The 18,747-nt window shown below is 55.2% G+C and overlaps 2 gene segments (V, D, J or C); both read left to right on the forward strand.

The window, feature by feature from the left end:
- Window positions 1-254: 254 nt before the first annotated feature.
- Window positions 255-2,179, forward strand: LOC132251573 (immunoglobulin heavy variable 4-61-like). The segment is given in 3 exon segments: window positions 255-355; window positions 434-740; window positions 2,062-2,179. Coding segments are annotated over 3 exon segments (483 nt in total).
- Window positions 2,180-15,663: 13,484 nt separating this feature from the next.
- On the forward strand, window positions 15,664-16,295 carry LOC132251574 (immunoglobulin heavy variable 4-61-like). The segment is given in 2 exon segments: window positions 15,664-15,765; window positions 15,844-16,295. Coding segments are annotated over 2 exon segments (510 nt in total).
- Window positions 16,296-18,747: the final 2,452 nt, after the last annotated feature.

The raw sequence follows: 18,747 nt of genomic DNA on the forward strand, positions 1-18,747 counted from the left end.
GAGGGTCCGCGGCAGACACCGTCTTCTGAACGCTCTTTCAGGGACCCAGGGCTCAGCACTGGGATGGGGAGAGGTTGAACACAGGGCTTGGCTCTGTTAGAAAGGATACTGCTGTCCTGTCCCAAGTGAATATCCCCAGGCACTGAGTGCTCACACCTCTTATACCCACCCCAGGGAGCCCATATGCAAATCTAGCCCTGGGCTTCTGCTCAAATACCCACTGCTGCTGTCACGAGCCTCAGTCTGCCCACACACCAAACTGACGGGTTGCACCTGCTACAGACTTTCCCTTGTTGGATGGGAACAGCCATGGGATCCTTCCTGCTCTGCCTGTGTCTTCTCAGTGCCCTCCCAGGTGAGTGCCTGTGGCAGCAGGGGAAGGGCAGAGCTCACTCAGTGAAGTTGTAGCTAACTCAAATTTCCCTCTTCCCAGGTGTCCTGTCTGAGGACCAGTTGGTCCAGTCTGGCCCAGGAGTGGTGAAGCCTGGAGAGACCCTCAGCCTGACATGTGCTGTCTCTGGGATCTCCATTACTAAGCAGCATCACAGGTGGCACTGGACCCGGCAGCCTCCCGGGAAAGGCCTGGAGTGGGTAGGGTATGTGTATCCCTATGGTGGAGACACAGGCTACGCCACTGCTCTGACAAGCCGGACCACCATCTCTGCAGACACCTCCAAGAACCAGTTCTCCCTGCAGCTGCGTTCCCTGACAGCCGCAGACACCGCCACGTATTACTGTGCCAGGAAATACACAGTGACACAGAGCAGGGCCGGGGCTGCACAAAAACGGGAAGCAGGTTTTAATCAGACCAGCAGAGTCCTCTTATTAGAGATTAGAAACAGAGTCTCACATGAACTCAGCAGCTGCCGGTTCAGAACAGGGGGATGAGGGGAGAAAATACAGTCTACCCCTGACCCTGCGGAGGGGAACCCGCTCCCAGGGACAGACACCTGCTGACATGGAGCAGACAGCCAGGCCAGGCTCCACCAGGCCACACCAGACACTGCTGCAGCACCATGAGACACCTCTCCGTTGGACAAGAGCCCTGCCCAGCCCCATCACCCTGAGGCCCCTCTTGATCAGCCCCAGCCCTGCTGCCCCACACGGAGGGTGTTGAAGCCCATGGGCAGGTGGGGATGAGTTGCCCCACCTGGGCCCCTGGGTCTGGCAAAACACAGCAGCCCCTGCACGGAGATTTATCAGAGCTCTTCAAACCCCTCAGTCCAACCTGCTGGGAACGCTGCTTTCAACAAACAGCATTCTCCATCCCTGCACCTGCCGTTCCCTACGGCTCACCCCTGCATGGACAGCCTCAGACACTCCTACATAGTGGCCCACAGCACACAAATATATAAAAAGGGAAGGATCTTTCCATCTCAGTAGTCAGTATCCGTCACACAAAGGGTTGAGTGGGGAGAGTCCCCCAGGGCCAGCACCCAGGAACCTACAGATCCTGAGCCCAGGACACTGCACCCCAACAGCAAATGTCTAGCATACCCAGCACCGGAAGACTGACCGACAATCGCATCACAACCACCATTGGGAGAGCGCCTGGGGAGACATTTCTGGAGGTGCCGCTGTACAGACTGACATGCACTGTGCCGAGCTGCTCAGTCCCACCTGGGCTTCAGGTCAGTGGTGCCTGCAGGCAGCTGGGAGCAGTCCAAGTGCCCACACCAGGAACCATCGGTGCTCCGGTGGAGGCTCCAAACCCCTCCCAATGCCCAGGTCACTGAAATGCTCCATAATACCCTGCTCTGAGGTGCCCCCTTTCTACTGTCCCCTCCCTTGGCCCATGCAAATGAGCCCTTTTGGGCCAGTGTATAAGGCAGCTGCTAGCAGGTCCCCAGCACTGAGGCACCTAGAGTGCAGCTTCCCACCCCCCTGGGAGCCGTCCCAGCACCAGGTCCATGGCCTCCAGCAGCATCATCCCCCTCCTGCTGCTGCTCCCAGGTCAGGGCAGACTCTGGGCTCCCTGCACACAGCTAGGAGCACAGATGATCTCATACCTGTATCTCTGGGATGCCTTTCCCTCCTCCCCCTGTCTCTCCCCTCCTGCAGGTGTGTGTGCCCCGCTCACCTTGGTGGAGGAGTCCAGAAGCCTGGAGAGACCCTCCGCCTGACCTGCACCGCGCCTGGGCTCTCACTCACTACTTGTGCTGTGAGCTGGTTTCCCTGACAGCCAAGAGCACTACCGTGCACTGCTGTGCCTGGGAAGGCCTGTACAGGACTGGGGGGTGGGCTGAATTCACATCATCCTTCTGTCTCACAGGACCCCTAGGTGACAGCAGCAGGTGTCCTACTGACACTCACAGTGACCTGCTCCATTGTCTGACTCCCAGGGACACCAGAGGGTACAGCTACTGCAGGGGAAATTGGGTCTGGTCAAGCTTCAGAAAAGGCCTAGAGCAGCTGGGAAATGGCAATGAGCAGAGAAGCACCACGTCGGCCTCCACTCTCCAAGGCTGGAACAGCATTGCTGAGACCCACTCCAGGAACCAGCCCTCCCTGCAGCTGAGCACTCTCGTCCCAGCAGACACACCCCTTACTGCACCAGAGGACATCGCGAAACAGAGAAAAGCAGGCCAAAAAGGGGAAGGGGGCCTGCACAGTGCAGGGAGATCAACACAACCCAGAACAGCGAGATGTCTCCAGCCAAAGTCCCTGGCAAACCAGGAATGAATATGAAGCTGCCTGAACACGACAAGGAGGCAGGAACAAGGGAGCAGGCTCCCCACTCTCTTCCCATGTCACTGGACTTGTAGGGCTTGAGCTGCATCAGACCACACTCCTGGGTTACGACCCAAACCCCCGGCACCAGTGTTCCTCGTTCAATCTCCACGACCAAACGCTCCCTCTGTGTCCAGTGTTAGCAGGTTTCCCCGTCACTTTGTGGGGTGCATACTTATTAGGGGTACATTTCTGGGGTCTCTGTAATTCTATCAATGTGCTTCTACAGGGAGCCGTCTCTCTCCCTTCTGCAAGTCCTCACCCCCAACAGAGCCATCTCGCAGGACTCACTTTCAATGGGACTGGGTTCCTCCAACCACCAGATCAGTCAAATGCATATACACACATACACACACAGATCAACAGGACATGACTGAGCCAGGACAGGTTCTTTAGCGCTGACAGGCAAACATCCTCATATGCCTTGAATTCAGTTCATCAGGGCAACAACAAAATGCAGTCACACACAAGCACACGGGTTAACAGAGCACCTCCGAGTCAGGCCGGACTATTCAGCATTGATAGGCTGACACCCTCATATGCCTTGAACTCAGTTCATCCCTTATTATTTCAGCAGAACAATAATAAATGCAGTTAGACCCACATACACACACGCTAAAAGAGTATGTCTGAGCAGGCTGGGCCCGATCAGCACTTTCAGCTGATACCCTCGCGTGCCTCAAAACTCAGCACGTCACAATGGTCCTAGTAGTAACGCCCTGGGTGAGCAAACCCCACTGTAGTATTGGGCATTACAGGGATCTTTAGCTTAGGAAAAAAAAGTGAGAAGAAAGAGTAATTGAGGTTCAGAGAGAGAGAGGGTATAGCAACTAGCTTGACCATAAAGAATATTTATTGCCGGATATATGAACGTAGGATGATACCAGTAATAACAGCCACACAAGAGAGAGAAATCAACAGTTACAATATTACATAGTTACAATTAGGTTTTTGGGGAAGTCTAGCTCATGTTTGATTAGCAAACGTCAGGTTTAGAAAGCTCTGCCTGGAGTAAGAGAATAAAAGTCAGGGTCCTGGAGACAGAGAGAGAGAGTTGGGGTCTCACCACACAGTGAAGCTTGAACCAGTCGAGGTCCCCAGGTGTTGCTGGATCCGGCAGACAGGCAGAGTCCTCAGCACCATCGATGGAGCGATTCCGGGCAGAAAGGAGTGGAACTGGTGCAGCTTTGGATCCGAGCCCCAGGACAGAAACTTGAGCGTGGTTGGGGTTTTTGCAGAGACCTAACACCGGCTCAGGGGAGATCACTAGGTTTCTTTAGGGGGAAGCAATGGCTCCTATGCTGGATAACAGGAACTGATCACTCCTGGCCATGGATGGCATTACCCTGGGGGAGCTCACAATGCAGACAGGCAGATTCAGTGTTTTGGATACCAATAGAGGAGTCGTTACTAGAAGTGGTCTGATAAATGTTGAGCTGGGTGTGTGTAGATGTGGGTTGATTGGCATTTGGAGCAAGGATTCCCCATCATGCAGTTTTCCCCTGATCCCAGAATTCAGTGCGGTCCTTGCCTTGGGATCTCTGTTCTCCATCCTGAATGCTGATGATGGTGCATGCCCGTCCCATCTCCCATTTAAATCAGTTTTCATCCGGGTCCATCTCTGGCGTAAATGAGACCAGGGCAGTTGCTTCACTCCTATCAACTTTGTCTGGAGGGGTTGAGATGCGTCTCCCACTGCATCTCCCTTGTCTTTTGTCAGTCCTCCTCTAATCAGTTCTTGTTCAGATAGAGGTGGGGATGGGGGAAGGTCTCTGCAAGTCAGACGGGGAGCCTGGCACAGGACGCAGCCTAAAAACATGGAGCCGAGAGGTAAAACCAAGGAAATGCAGCAAGTAGGTCTGCAACCTCCTCCAGTGCTGGGCCAGTGTCAACGGGGAAGTGGATCTCATACAGCAGAAAAGCTCGATTCAAAGGGGCAGCCTCTTCCTCACGCATCCTCTCCCAAATGCTACTCTTTGTACGCAGCACAGAGGCATTTCAACCCTTGCTCTCTGCCTTTCCCACTCCCTTTCTGTGCCCACTGCATGGCCTCCTCGCAGCCTGTCCAAGGGGAGAGATGCAGCTCAGCGTAGGCAGCCCCGAGACAAACCTCACAGGTCCCAGGCCTTAGCCAGCGCCCTGTGCAAAGCAGAGGCTGCAGAGAACAGGGCGCAGCCCCCGCGCAGCCTCTCAGGGCCGCAGGAATGCCCAGCTCCCGCAGACGCTGAGGAAGACACCGATAAAGAGGATGTCAGACACCATACACCCAGCCTCATCCTGCTTCCAGCAAGGGCCACAAATGCTCTCAGCACACATCCCTTCCAGGGTCCTTACTCCCTGCCTCTCCCCAGCCCTTCCCAGGACCACCAGCTCCTTCCCACCAGGCATTCCTCCATCTCCCCACGCTTCTGGGTATGGCCAACTCCACTGCTGATTCTCAGGGAGCTCTGGGTCCCAGCCAGGCACAGCCCAGGAGGTCTGACCCCACAGCAGAGAGCAGCCCGCTTGAAGGCACCCTTCCTGGGAACTTCCCCACCCTGTACAAAGGGGATCTCTGTAGCCTCATCTCCCAGTGTCCTGCCTTCCAGGCACTCCTTCCCCACCAGACAACATGAGCATGGGATCTGTGTGCACTCAGGGGATCACAGCATCTATAGCACAAAGCAACAGTGGCCCCAAAGGGACAGCATCATATACTTAGTTCTCTGAGCCTGGAACTGTCTGGTGCACCCTGGGGAAGCCACATGCAAATCCCTGCCCAGAGATGGCTGGTTAAATAGCAAGCCAACACCCAAAGAGTCTCAGCCCCTGCAGACCCTTGCCGCTGCCCCATTGTCCCTGCTGGGGTCTGGGTTCTTTAGGAAAACCAGCATGGAGGCTGCCGTACTCGTGCTTGCCCTACTCGCTTCTCTTCCCTGTGAGTGTCCTGGACACGAGAGGCAACATTAGCAACCATTAAAGGGACTGGTTCAGTGGCTAACTCTCTCCCTTTCTCTCCTGCTTTTTCCCAGGCGCTGTATCTGCAGGGACCCTGGCTGAGTCTGGCCCAGGGGTGGTGAAGCCTGGACAGACCCTCACCCTGAACTGCACGCTCTTCAATGAATCTCTCAGTAGTGAGAGCGCCTGGGCCTGGATCCGGCAGCCTCCAGGCCAAGGGTTACAGGTGATGGCACGCACAGTTTTTACTGGTGTCAGGTCGTACACAGACTATGCCTCCTCCCTGCAAGGCCGGCTCACTATTTCTGGAGTTGCCTCCGAGAAACCGCTGGAGCTGGAGCTGCGCTCCCTGACAGCTGCTGACACCGCCACGTATTACTGTACCAGAGCCACAGTGACACAGAGCAGGGCAGGGGCTGCACAAAAATGGGAAGAGGGTCCTTAGCAACATCACAGCACATCAACAGCTCAGATCAGGGACGTTGCAACCTAGAAACCACACGTGCATGGAGGGAAACTCCAACAGGATCAGCCTTGGCCGTCTGAGGACGTGATGTACTTGGAGCAATCGCATTCCTGAGTGGAAAGGCCTGGAGCTCTTCACTCTCTTGCGCACTCCCGCAATGCCTGGCCCTGCCTTCCCAGAGTGCAGTCAGCATGATACCAATAGCCCAGCGCCCAGTATGACTGCCCGCCCTGCACGGCCTGATCCAGTCTCATCCCCACGAGGCGCCAGTACCTCCTGTGTAGCAGGCAGAGGGCAGGATCTCATCCCGATGGAGGAGAGAAGGACCAGAGGGACTAAAGCTGACACAGATTCATGGGGCCTCTGTTAGATTCAGGTCCCAAACACCCTGGGAGTCCAGAGCCGACCCTTTCCCTCTCTCTGTTGGAAGGGTCACCCTTCCTCCACTGCACCACGCAAGATGTGGGTGTTCCTCACTGCCTTTCACTCTGGTAGAAATCCCATTTGTGCCCACACAAAAGAAGCCGTCTCCTCCACATCCCCACACACTCCTGTGCATTCAGATCTCACCAAATTAGTGACAATATTTATCCCGGTTCCTCTGTTTGTCTGAGCATTTCTGAAGCCCCTCACAAGTGTTGGACACCCAAATCTCAAAGGCTGTTAAGGAATTGCATGTTCAAATCCCCTCAGCCACTTTGGGGATCCCGTCCATCCTGCTGAGCTGAGCGTCTCAGGAGAGAAGGCAGGTCCTAGGGACCAAACCCCAAGGGCAGACGTGTTATACTGCAGTCAGCTCTTAGCCCTCCACCCAGGAACCTGCATGCACATCCCTGTTTAGGGGAGTCTGGAGAAATTGCATCTCTTGGTTCATGAAGCCTCAGTGCCTGCCACTGCAAGCTCATACACTGCACCTACGTGTCTCTCAAAGCCTCACCCGTGACTCTTGTCCGTGGGACAGTGTGGTCCAAAGACGGAGACAGGTCAAGGCTCCATGTCACAGCCCTTGTACAATAACACCAACAGAGCCTTTCCTGCTGACACCAATTCTCAAATGAATGAACAAACCCCTCCTAATATAGGAAGATCGCTCCAACCAGAGATTTCACATCCCATAAGGCAGAAAATCCTTTACCCTAGAAGGGGCAAAGGGTGCCTCACTATTTCAGTTGTTTTCAACGTGCTCAGGTATTGAGGGGCTGCATCACGGTTCATACAAAGGGTGGCTGGATCCCGAGGGAGAGATGGGAGACAGATCATTAAAGGGTTTTTCTCTTGACCGGTTCTACTTTTCAACACAGATAGAGGGAATGAAAGCAGCAGGGAAATATTCCGCACTACATCTGAAATGTAAATCAACCTGGCAGGACTTGTAGCCCTGTGGGACCCAGTCACAGAGCTCCCATAACACTCCTCTTCTACTGTGCCAAGTCCCAGCCCATAAAAACAAGCTCCTCCGCTATGAAAAGCTGCGTGCAAGCCCGTGTGGAAGCAGCTTGAGTGCAGCTTCCTGCCCCCCTGGGGAGCCAGTCCAGAAACAGGGCCATGGCCTCCAGCATCATCACCCCGCTCCTCATGCTGCTCCCAGCGAGTAAGAGCAGGCTCTGGGCTCTGCACGAGCAGCCCCTACCCACACATGCTCCGAGGCCTTCACCCCTTCGAATCCCTGCCATAATCACAGGTCAATGCCACACAAGTGCGTGTGCCCAGCTCAGCCTGGTGGAGTCAGGTGGGGAAGCCGGGAGAGACCCTCAGCCTGACCTGCACCGTGTCTGGGTTCTCACTCATCTAGCTTTTCCGCTCATCAGCCCATCGTCTTCTTGCATCAGATAGAGCTCATCCACGCAGGAGAGAAAGCTCTGAGACCACTAAGATTTGGCCAAGTGCTCTTCCCACAAGATGTCTGGGTAGCTGAAGTCTCCCAAGACAACCATACACCGGGAGCATGCGGCATCAGCCAATTCCCTGACAAACTCCTGGTCTCAGACACTCCTACATAGTGGCCCACAGCACACAAATACATAAAAAGGGAAGGATCTTTCCATCTCAGTACTCACCGTCTGTCACACAAGGGGTTGAGAGGGGAGAGTCCCCCAGGACCAGCACCCAGGAGCCTACAGATACTGGGCCCAGGACACTGCACACCAATAGCTACTGTCTAGTATACCCAGCACCTGAAGTCTGACCGACAAGCGCATCACAACCACCCTGGGGACAGCGCCTGGGGAGACACTTCTGGAGGTGCCACTGTACAGACTGAACAAACAGCACTGTGCTGAGCTACTCAGTCCCACCTGGGCTTCACGTCAGTGGTGCCTGCAGGCAGCTGGCAGCAGTCCAAGTGCCCACACCAGGAACCATCGGTGCTCCGGTGGAGGCTCCAAACCCCTCCCAAAGCCCAGGTCACTGAAATGCTCCATAATACCCTGCTCCAAGGTGCCCCCTTTCTACTGTCCCCTCCCTTGGCCCATGCAAATGAGCCCTTTTGGGGCCAGTGTATATGGCACTTGTTAGCAGGTCCCCAGCACTAAGGCACCTAGAGTGCAGCTTCCCACCCCCCTGGGAGCCGTCCCAGCACCAGGTCCATGGCCTCCAGGATCATCATCCCCCTCCTCATGCTGCTCCCATTGAGTAAGAGCAGGCTCTGGGCTCCGCATGAGCAGCCCCTACCCACAGGTGCTCCGAGGCCTTCGCCACTGGGAATCCCTGCCATAATCCTCCTTCCTCCCCACTCCCAACTGGTGTATGTGCCCAGCTCAGCCTGGGGGAGTCAGGTGGGAAGCTGGGAGAGCCCCTCAGCCTGACCTGCACCGTGTCTGGGTTCTCACTCACCGAGTTGGGAGCAGGGTGGGTTCATCAGGCCTCAGGGAAGGGACAGGAGTGGGCTGGTTGCATGCACAGTCAGGGAAGCATCAGATATAGTGATAGTCTCCACGGTCACCTCAACATCACCAGCAACACCTCCAGCAGCCACATGCACCTGCAGCTGAGCGGTCTACAGCCCAGAGCCACAGCCCAATATCACTGCACCGGGTGCACTGCGCCAGTGCGGGGAGTGCAGGGAAATACACTGCACCACTGTGGGGAAATCTATGAGAGCCTGCACAAAATCCCGACTTGAAGGACACCAGCCAGCCTGTGCGGGGACAGAGGTAGCACCTGCCTAAACACTGGAAGTCCTGCTTGTTGAGCCACTAACGTGATCCCATGTACCTAGCGCTCCATGCACTGAGCCCCATCTCACCCAAGATCTGGGTGATCCCCGACTCTCTGGACTCCCATCCCACATGGCTGTGCCTTCATCATACACCTGTATGCAGCCCCTGTGTGTCACTCACCGCTTCCAACTCCTGCATCAAGGAGGACAAGGGATCTGGACATGTGCCCCACTTCTGCCTTCCCAGGGACTTCCCTTGCTGCACTCCAGAGCTTCAGGCTGCAGGGCCGTCTCCATTGTACCCAGGTCCTGGAGCTGGCAATGCCTATGGGGCACCAGCACCCTTCTACAGAGCACACAAGCGCCCAGCTGGCTGTGAAGATGAAGACCTGTAAGGTGCTTTATCTCCCTTTTCCCCTGCCATGACTGCTTCTTTCTACCCGATTAAATCCAGGAGAACAAACAACAGAAGCTAATAAAACTGTACTTTAAATCAAGGGGGTGATGCAAGGAGACACGGGTGCCTGCAAAATGTCCCCTTGGCATTGGGCACAGGCCATGGGATACTGCACCCAAACATTTTGGGTGGGAACCCCCCAGCCCCATGGGGGGCTCCTCCAAGGGCGTGTGTGTTTGTGGGGGGTGGCTTGTTCCATTAGCTTGCTCCCATTATTTCTAGTCCTCCCTTGGGGGACCTTGGTCAGTAGTTGCTCCTCCATGATTTACTCCCCTGATATCCTTGTAGTCTGCCACCAAGTCCCCACCGAGTCTTGTCTTCTCCAGGCTGAAAAGTCCCAGGTCTTTCAGCCTCTCATTATATGACCTGCTCTCCAAACCTCTAATCAGGTGTGTGACCCGCCTTTGGACTCTCTTGAGCTTCTCCACATGTTTCCTGAAGTGTGGTACCCAAAACTGGATGCAGTACTCCAGCTGTGGTCTCACCAAAGCAGAGCACAGTGGGAGCATGACATCTTTAGCCTTGCTCTAGGTGCCTCAGTAGATGCATGCCAGTGTTTGATTAGCTCTGCCAGATACAGCATCTCATTGGTGGCGGCTCATGTTCATTTTGTTCTCTATCACGACACCCAGATCTCATTCAGTTGTGGTGCTGGTTAGTAGGGGTGTGCAATGCTTCAGTCACCAATTTGATTCAGAGAAGATTCAGCCCGATTCGGAGGCTGAAAACCTCTGTGGATGCAAGCCAGCGTTTTGCTCGCTTTACTGGCTGCAGTATCACATTGCAGGCTCATGTTCATCTTGTGGTAAATCATGACCCCCAAGTCCCTTTCATCCGTAGTGCTGACCACCGTAGCAGTGCTGAGCCTATAGGGAAGCTGCAGGTTTTTCCTCCCAAGGTGGAGAACCTTGCATTTTTTGGTGTTAAACACCATCAGGTTCTCATCCGCCCATTTCCTGAGCCTGTCAAGGTCAGCCTGGATCACCCTCCTGCCCTCAGGTGTGGATGCTTTACTCCAGAGTTTGGTTTCATCAGCAAACTTGGCCAGTTCGCTTCTGACTCCAATGTCTGCATCGTTAAATGAAGATGTTGAACAATACAGGTGCAAAGACAGAGCCTTGAGGGACCCCGCTGGTCACAGGGCACCATGACGATTGACTTTCATCAACCACCACCCTCTGGGTCTGATCACGGAGCCAATTCCCCAGCCAGAGGATCGTGGTGTGGCCGAGGCCACAGTTAGCCAGGTTTACTAAGAGGTGAACATGGGATACCAGATCAAAGGCTTTTTTAAAGTCAAGATAAATGACATCAATCTCTTCTCCCTTGTCCAGGTGATAGGTCACCTGGTCGTAGAAGGATATGAGATTGGTCAAGCAAGACCTACTGTCCCCACCGCCTGTGAAGGGTTCAGGATTGAGAATGTGCTCGGGGGTAGAAATGTAAGAAAGATTTATTGACTTAACAAAAACACAACTACGTGTAGTAACAAGACGAACAATGACAGACAAAAGCAATTCACGTCGGCAACTTATCGGCGGTCCCCTCTGATGCCTGATACACAGCAAGCTTCTCTTTCCACAAAGTTCAGACAAGTCAGGCGTCCCTGAACAATGTTGTCTGAGGGGTACCGGGAAGGACACTGGAATGTAGTCATTGGGCTCCTCGAGGTCCACGGGCCCACTGATCCAGGCGACAGCTAAATAATCCTTTTTACAGAGCTGTATCTTCCTTCTGAATGGTTTCCAGATATTTCAGCTGATTTAAAGCTTCTGAATGGTTCTGATAACATGCAGCCACTCGGATTCCTTTTACTTCAACTGTCCTTGGACTGACTAATTAGCAGTACAAGCCTTGCATTTCTTTGATAAGGTGATTTTAATTATGCCACAAGGCCTTACTACTTCAAGGCTTTGCTAATTTTACTAGGCCTTACTTTATACAAGGCCTCACTACATCTTAAACTTGAATTAGGCTTTTAACAACAACATATAGCTTAGTATCTAAACACATACAGAAAAACACTTGGTCTAATCTTCACAGGGCCTTCAGCAAGCACCTTTATCACACAGGCACACTTTTCAGCTGTCACGCCTACCTGCAACAAACCCATGCTGGCTATGCCTCAGGATGTTGCTATCGGCCAGTCTGTTGAGAATGGCCTCTTCGATCATCTTTTCTAAGACCTTTCCCAGGACAGAGGTCAGGCTGATGGGCCTGCAGTTTGCCGGATGCACCTTCCTCCCTTTCTTGAAGATAGGCACCACATTGGCCTTCTTCCAACCTTCAGGCACTTCACCAGAGCACCAGGAGCTCTCGAAGATCCTTGCCAGGGGCTGGGCTATGATGCCTGCCAGCTCCTTGAGTACCCTGGGGTGTAAGCTGTCAGGGCCGGCTGACAGTCGGGTCCTCCCAGCCCATTAATATCTTTTCTGGCAGCGGGCCCACTGCGCATGCACACAGTTTAAAAGGGTCCGCCAAAGGAAAAAAAACCCAAACGGGCTCCGGGAGTGGCACACATCGTTCAGGTGCAAGCCCGCTGCGCCCCCGCTTCCCCAAAGCCCCCCAGTGACCCCAAACACTGCCAGAGGGAAGCGGGGCCACTGGTGGGAGGAACTAGCCGCAGCCTAGCCACGGGGAGGCGGCTAAGCCGGACCGCAGAAGGGTCTAGCCCCGCCCCAGCCCCTACTTGGCCCAGTCCCCGGGGAGCCACGTGACAGAGGCTGCGTGAACATGCCACGCAAACAAACAGGCACGCTCATCTGTCTGGCATGTGAGTTAGTGTGGAGTTTGCACAGGAGGGCAAGCGGGAGGGCCCCAGGTCTTGCCTGTGAGCCCCCCAGGGTAGACAGTCCCAGCCGTAGCTGGTGCACCAGCAGCAGACACGTATGCCATGGATGGGCACTCGCCACACCCCGAGGGTCCCCTTGGGGTCTGCGGCTCCCCACTCTGGTGCCTCAGAGGCCACCACCCAGACGGAGCACGTGGTCTCAGGCTCTACGTGGACGCAGCCCCTGGCTCTCGGCTGCGGGGGCTGCCTGTTACTTTTTCAGGCTCTGGGGCCTGGGAGCATGGTCACCTCCCCTTGTGGGGTCTGCTTCCCACTGGAGTCTCTGGCACGCCAGCTGCACACAGCCCGTGGTCTCCAGCTCCCCGCATATCTGAAAAACAACATTTTATTGTACTTGATACTTGCAGCTGGTTGGGGTTCAGGCTCAGCCTTGGCTTTCCTGGTTCACTCCCTGCAGGTCCAGACCAGTGCAGAGTATTTCTCCTTGGAGGTGGATCCCGTCCTCCATCCTTTATAGGTCTGTCTTTTGAGATGCAGGTGGTCCGCTAGTTCCTCAGAGTGCCAAGGGGGCTGTTGTGCCCCTTTGCTGCCTTTCCCCTGAGATGGGATAGACTTTGCCTGAGCATCCAGGATTACTCCTTTGAGGAGCAACCACTCATCCTGAAATCCCCTCCCTTTTGGGTTGTGGCCCTTTAGGGCCTCCTTCAAAAGCCTCCTGAGCTTGTCGAAGTCAGCTTTCCTGAAGTCGAGGACTTCTGTATTGCTTGCTGACTTGCCAGCTTCACGGCAAATGGTAAAGGTGATCAGCTCATGGTCACTGTCACCCAGTTTCCCTGCAATCGTTAGGTCACTGATTAAGTCGTCCCCTGCATTGCCAGAACCAGGTCAAGCGGCGCTCTTCCTCTCATCAGCCCATCGACTTCTTGACTCAGATAGAGCTCATCCACGCATGAGAGAAAGCTCTGTGACCACTCGGATTTGGCCAAACGCTCTTCGCACGAGATGTCTGGGTAGTTGAAGTCTCCCAAGACAACCATACACTGGGAGCATGCAGCCTCAGCCAATTCCCTGGCAAACTCCTGGTCAAGCTCCTGATCCTGGGTCAGAGGTCTGTAGTAGATCCCCACCATAGTGTCCACTATGCCGTGTTCCCCACGGATTTTAAACCAGAGGGTCTCCAGTCGTACACCCTGGGCGCCAACATCGGTTTGCAGAGACGCGCAGCTTTCCTTGGTATGGAGAGCTCCACCCCTGCCCCTTTTCTCCATTCGATCCCTCCTGTACAGGGTGTAGCCATCTATACCCGTGCCCCAGTCATGGGTGGAGTCCCACCAGTGGTCTCCAACAACAGACTTCATCCTATCACCCCAAGCTACTGCCTCTAGCTAAAATACATTGTAAGCTCAGGATGGCACCATTCAGGCTCCTCCAAGGTCCCGGGTCTGCACTTGTGACCATGGTGTTTCAGCTGCTGGCCATGTCTGACCCCTGCACTCAAACTCCACACTTCCCTTCCAGAGACACTCAGACACATGAACAAAGATAAGGGCAGTCACAGACAGACACAGGGCTGGGGGCTGTGCGTGTGCAAAAGCACACACACACACACGAAGATCTGAGCTGTGCAAAGATACTGAAGAGAGATTTTTTCTATGCTCAAGTCCTACTCTCAGTAACACCAGGATAAAAGCAGAGGTGGGGCCTGGAAGTACACAGATTTCCTGCAGGTGTGAACAGAGCAGCAGGGGAAAAGAGCTGGAGATCTCGGGGACAGAACATCCACCGGGCACAGAAACAATCTGCTTTTCGTCTGCCTGACAACTGACCTGGGCGGTGCAGGGGCCAGGCACAGATTTGCCTGTCACTGCCAAGCACGGGCCCAGCAGCCCAGAGACCTGCACACTCTGCACTGCCTGAGGTCCCTGGTCACATCACTTCACCACTCTGTGCCACTGCTTTCCGATCCCTAGGGAGGCCCATGCTGCTGACTGTACTCAGACACATGAGATGCTGACACCAGCTCTGCATCACACCCTGCTCCCAGGGAATGCTCCATCCCCAGCCCCCATTTCCAGTGACCCATGCCTAGTCTGCAGCCTGTGGGCATGGCCCAGCCCTGCTGAGAGATGTACACTACAGAGACTGCACAACTGACTTCGGCCTTACCCCTCTCCCACCGCTCACAAGAGAAGCTGGTCATGGATGCACCGTCCAGCCCCAGCTGGCAGGAGTCAGGCTGAGGGCAGCAGTAGGGATAAAGGGCTTGGGCACAGTCCCAGCCAGCACAGCCCTATGGTGCCAGTGTCTGTCCCTGACAGTTCTTCCCTCGGCTCCCACAAGGATAAGCTGGAGGCAGCTGGATGGGAACAGGGAATCGCTGGGATACAAGTGCCTGTTACCCTTTAATGTCCAGGCACTGCACAGCCAGCAATGGCCACACACTGGCCAGGATACCCTAACCCCAGCCAACCCCAGCCCCACTGTCATTTCCCTTCCACACTGAATTCTGCTGGATGGTCACTTCAGGGAAAGGAACCAGCCACCCACACCTCCTCTCTCCCAGACCTCACAGCACCAAGGCCCTTTGACTGAAGTGTCCCCAGAGGCCCCAGAAAACAGAAGCACCGTACAGTGTCAACCTAGTACAGACACCAAATGGGAGGGAAGGAGGACACTGTCCTGGGGGGACTGCAGCACTCAAGACACTGGTATTCACTTGGGAATGGGAAGATCCCTGCACTTAAATCAAATTGCACAAATGCCCTGGGTGCCAAACACAGATGAGGACACTGACTCCCGCAGCAGGTAGCATCTCCCAGGGACCAGGGTAAGAGTTTAGAGTGGATCTGATCCCAGGCAACAGAGGAGCAAGGAGGGTCTGCGGCAGACACCGTCTTCTGGACCCTCCTTCAGGGACCCAGGTCTCGGCACTGGAGTGGGGAGAAGCTGAGCACAGGGCCTGGCTCTGTTAGAAAGGATACTGCTGTCCTGTCCCAAGTGAATATCCCCAGGCACTGAGTGCTCACACCTCTTATACCCACCCCAGGGAGCCCATATGCAAATCCAGCCCTGGGCTTCTGCTTAAATACCCACTGCTGCTGTCACGAGCCTCAGTCTGCCCACACACCAAACTGACCGGTTGCACCTGCTACAGACTTTCCCTTGTTGGATGGGAACAGCCATGGGATCCTTCCTGCTCTGCTTGTGTCTTCTCTGTGCCCTCCCAGGTGAGTGCCTGTGGCAGCAGGGGACGGGCAGAGCTCACTCAGTGAAGTTGTAGCTAACTCAAATTTCCCTCTTCCCAGGTGTCCTGTCTGCGGTCCAGCTGGTCCAATCTGGCCCAGGGGTGGTGAAGCCTGGAGAGACCCTCACCTTGACCTGTGCCGTCTCTGGGTTCTCCATCACTACGCAGTATTACAGCTGGAACTGGATTCGGCAGCCTCCCGGGAAAGGCCTGGAGTGGGTGGGGTATGTCTATCCCTATGATGGAAACACAGGCTACGCCACTGCTCTGACAAGCCGGACCACCATCTCTGCAGACAACTCCAAGAACCAGGTCTCCCTGCAGCTGCGCTCCCTGACAGCCGCAGACACCGCCACGTATTACTGTGCCAGGAACACAGTGACACAGAGCAGGGCCGAGGCAGCACAAAAACAGGAAGCAGGGTTTAATCAGACCAGCAGAGTCCTCTTATTAGATATTAGAAACAGAGTCTCACATGAACTCAGCAGCTGCCGGTTCAGAACAGGGGGATGAGGGGAGAAAATACAGTCTACCCCTGACCCTGCAGAGGGGAGCCCGCTCCCAGGGACAGACATCTGCTGACATGGAGCAGACAGCCAGGCCAGGCTCCACCAGGCCACACCAGACACTGCTGCAGCACCATGAGACACCTCTCCGTTGGACAAGAGCCCTGCCCAGCCCCATCACCCTGAGGCCCCTCTTGATCAGCCCCAGCCCTGCTGCCCCACACGGAGGGTGTTGAAGCCCATGGGTAGGTGGGGATGAGTTGCCCCACCTGGGCCCCTGGGTCTGGCAAAACACAGCAGCCCCTGCACGGAGATTTATCAGAGCTCTTCAAACCCCTCAGTCCAACCTGCTGGGAACGCTGCTTTCAACAAACAGCATTCTCCATCCCTGCACCTGCCGTTCCCTACGGCTCACCCCTGCAGAGACACAGGGAACACATGAAATTACTGCCTTGGTCTCCCAGGCACTGAGGTTAGTGGAAAGCCCCATGGAGTTGGCCACAGACCAGAAGCTTTTGCTCTTGCAAAAGGCCTTGTAGCAACACTTACCTACATGGTCTCTGTAGTGTCACGCAGAAATAAGTAGTCAGGGTCCAAACAACAGCTAGAATGAATGGGAAGGGGGATCACACTTTGACTCCATCCAGTATTAACCTACATCCGCTATTCCCAAAACTCAACCACCCTCTCTGCAGACCCCTCTGGGAACCAGCTCTCACTGTGACTCTGATCCCTGACAGCCTCAGACACTCCTACATAGTGGCCCACAGCACACAAATACATAAAAAGGGAAGGATCTTTCCATCTCAGTAGTCAGTATCCGTCACACAAGGGGTTGAGAGGGGAGAGTCCCCCAGGACCAGCACCCAGGAGCCTACAGATCCTGAGCCCAGGACACTGCACCCCAACAGCAACTGTCTAGCATAAACAGCACCTGAAGTCTGACCGACAAGCGCATCACAGCCACCATGGGGACAGCGCCTGGGGAGACACTTCTGGAGGTGCCACTGTACAGACTGAACAAACAGCACTGTGCTGAGCTACTCAGTCCCACCTGGGCTTCACGTCAGTGGTGCCTGCAGGCAGCTGGGAGCAGTCCAAGTGCCCACACCAGGAACCATCGGTGCTCCGGTGGAGGCTCCAAACCCCTCCCAATGCCCAGGTCACTGAAATGCTCCATAATACCCTGCTCCAAGGTGCCCCCTTTCTACTGTCCCCTCCCTTGGCCCATGCAAATGAGCCCTTTTGGGCCAGTGTATAAGGCAGCTGCTAGCAGGTCCCCAGCACTGAGGCACCTAGAGTGCAGCTTCCCACCCCCGTGGGAGCCGTCCCAGCACCAGGTCCATGGCCTCCAGGATCATCATCCCCCTCCTGCTGCTGCTCCCAGGTCAGGGCAGACTCTGGGCTCCCTGCACACAGCTAGGAGCACAGATGATCTCATACCTGTATCTCTGGGATGCCCTTCCCTCCTCCCCCTGTCTCTCCCCTCCTGCAGGTGTGTGTGCCCAGCTCACCCTGGTGGAGGAGTCCAGAAGCCTGGAGAGACCCTCCGCCTGACCTGCACCGCGCCTGGGCTCTCACTCACTACTTCTGCTGTGAGCTGGTTTCGCTGGGTAGGGCTGAAGGAACTGGAGTGGATTGGAGGCAGAAGCTGCCAGCCCCATACTCTGCTGCTGAGAAAGCCAGTGGCGTCAGGCATGTCGCACTCCAGGGGCAGGTGGCTGCATGTCACCCTGCACTCTGCACCCAACAGGGATAATGAGGTTGGAGGGGCAGGGGGAGGCAAGGGCTGCAGCAACCACCCGCAAGAGAGATTTGGATGGAAAAGTGCATTCACCTTTAACCTGGGGTTCATTTGCCTCCAGTAGACTACACTTCATGGTAATGGGCACCTTCAGCAGAACTGTCTGCCTGTCTACCCAACTCTCTCTCTCACTCACACATTTCAAGGTTCATTCAATACTTGTTTCATTTCAGACTTGCCCTACCACACATCCCTGGGCATGGGGCCATCAGGGACATGGACTACACTCTCACACTGGAGCACCTGCCTCCCTAGCACCAACCCCAGCCAAGGGCAGAGTGAGGGGAGAATCCCCCTGGGTCCCTGAAAGTCACAGTTCAAGGGTGGGTCATGCAGAGAGCAGGTCCCCACACCGTGCTGCCCATGTGCCAGAGTCATGATCACAGCAAGCAAGAACTGCATGTGGTGATGCTGGGGGCCCGGCTCCAGAAACCCCTTCCCACTTGTGCACATGAGGGCAGTGGGGACATGGGCAGCTGCCCGAGTACGGGTGGCTGCATGGAGCAGGGGAGGCATGGAGACGTTTTCTCTCTCCAGCAGAGCAGTCCTGTGATTCTCAGGGTGCCGAGTGTGGTGTTAGCTTGCCACCGACATGGAAATGACACTGCTCCCCCACACGATGGCCTAGCACTTCATTACTGGCCTGGCACCTCTG

This window comes from Alligator mississippiensis, chromosome 7, assembly GCF_030867095.1.
Source record: "Alligator mississippiensis isolate rAllMis1 chromosome 7, rAllMis1, whole genome shotgun sequence".
NCBI lineage: Eukaryota > Metazoa > Chordata > Crocodylia > Alligatoridae > Alligator > Alligator mississippiensis.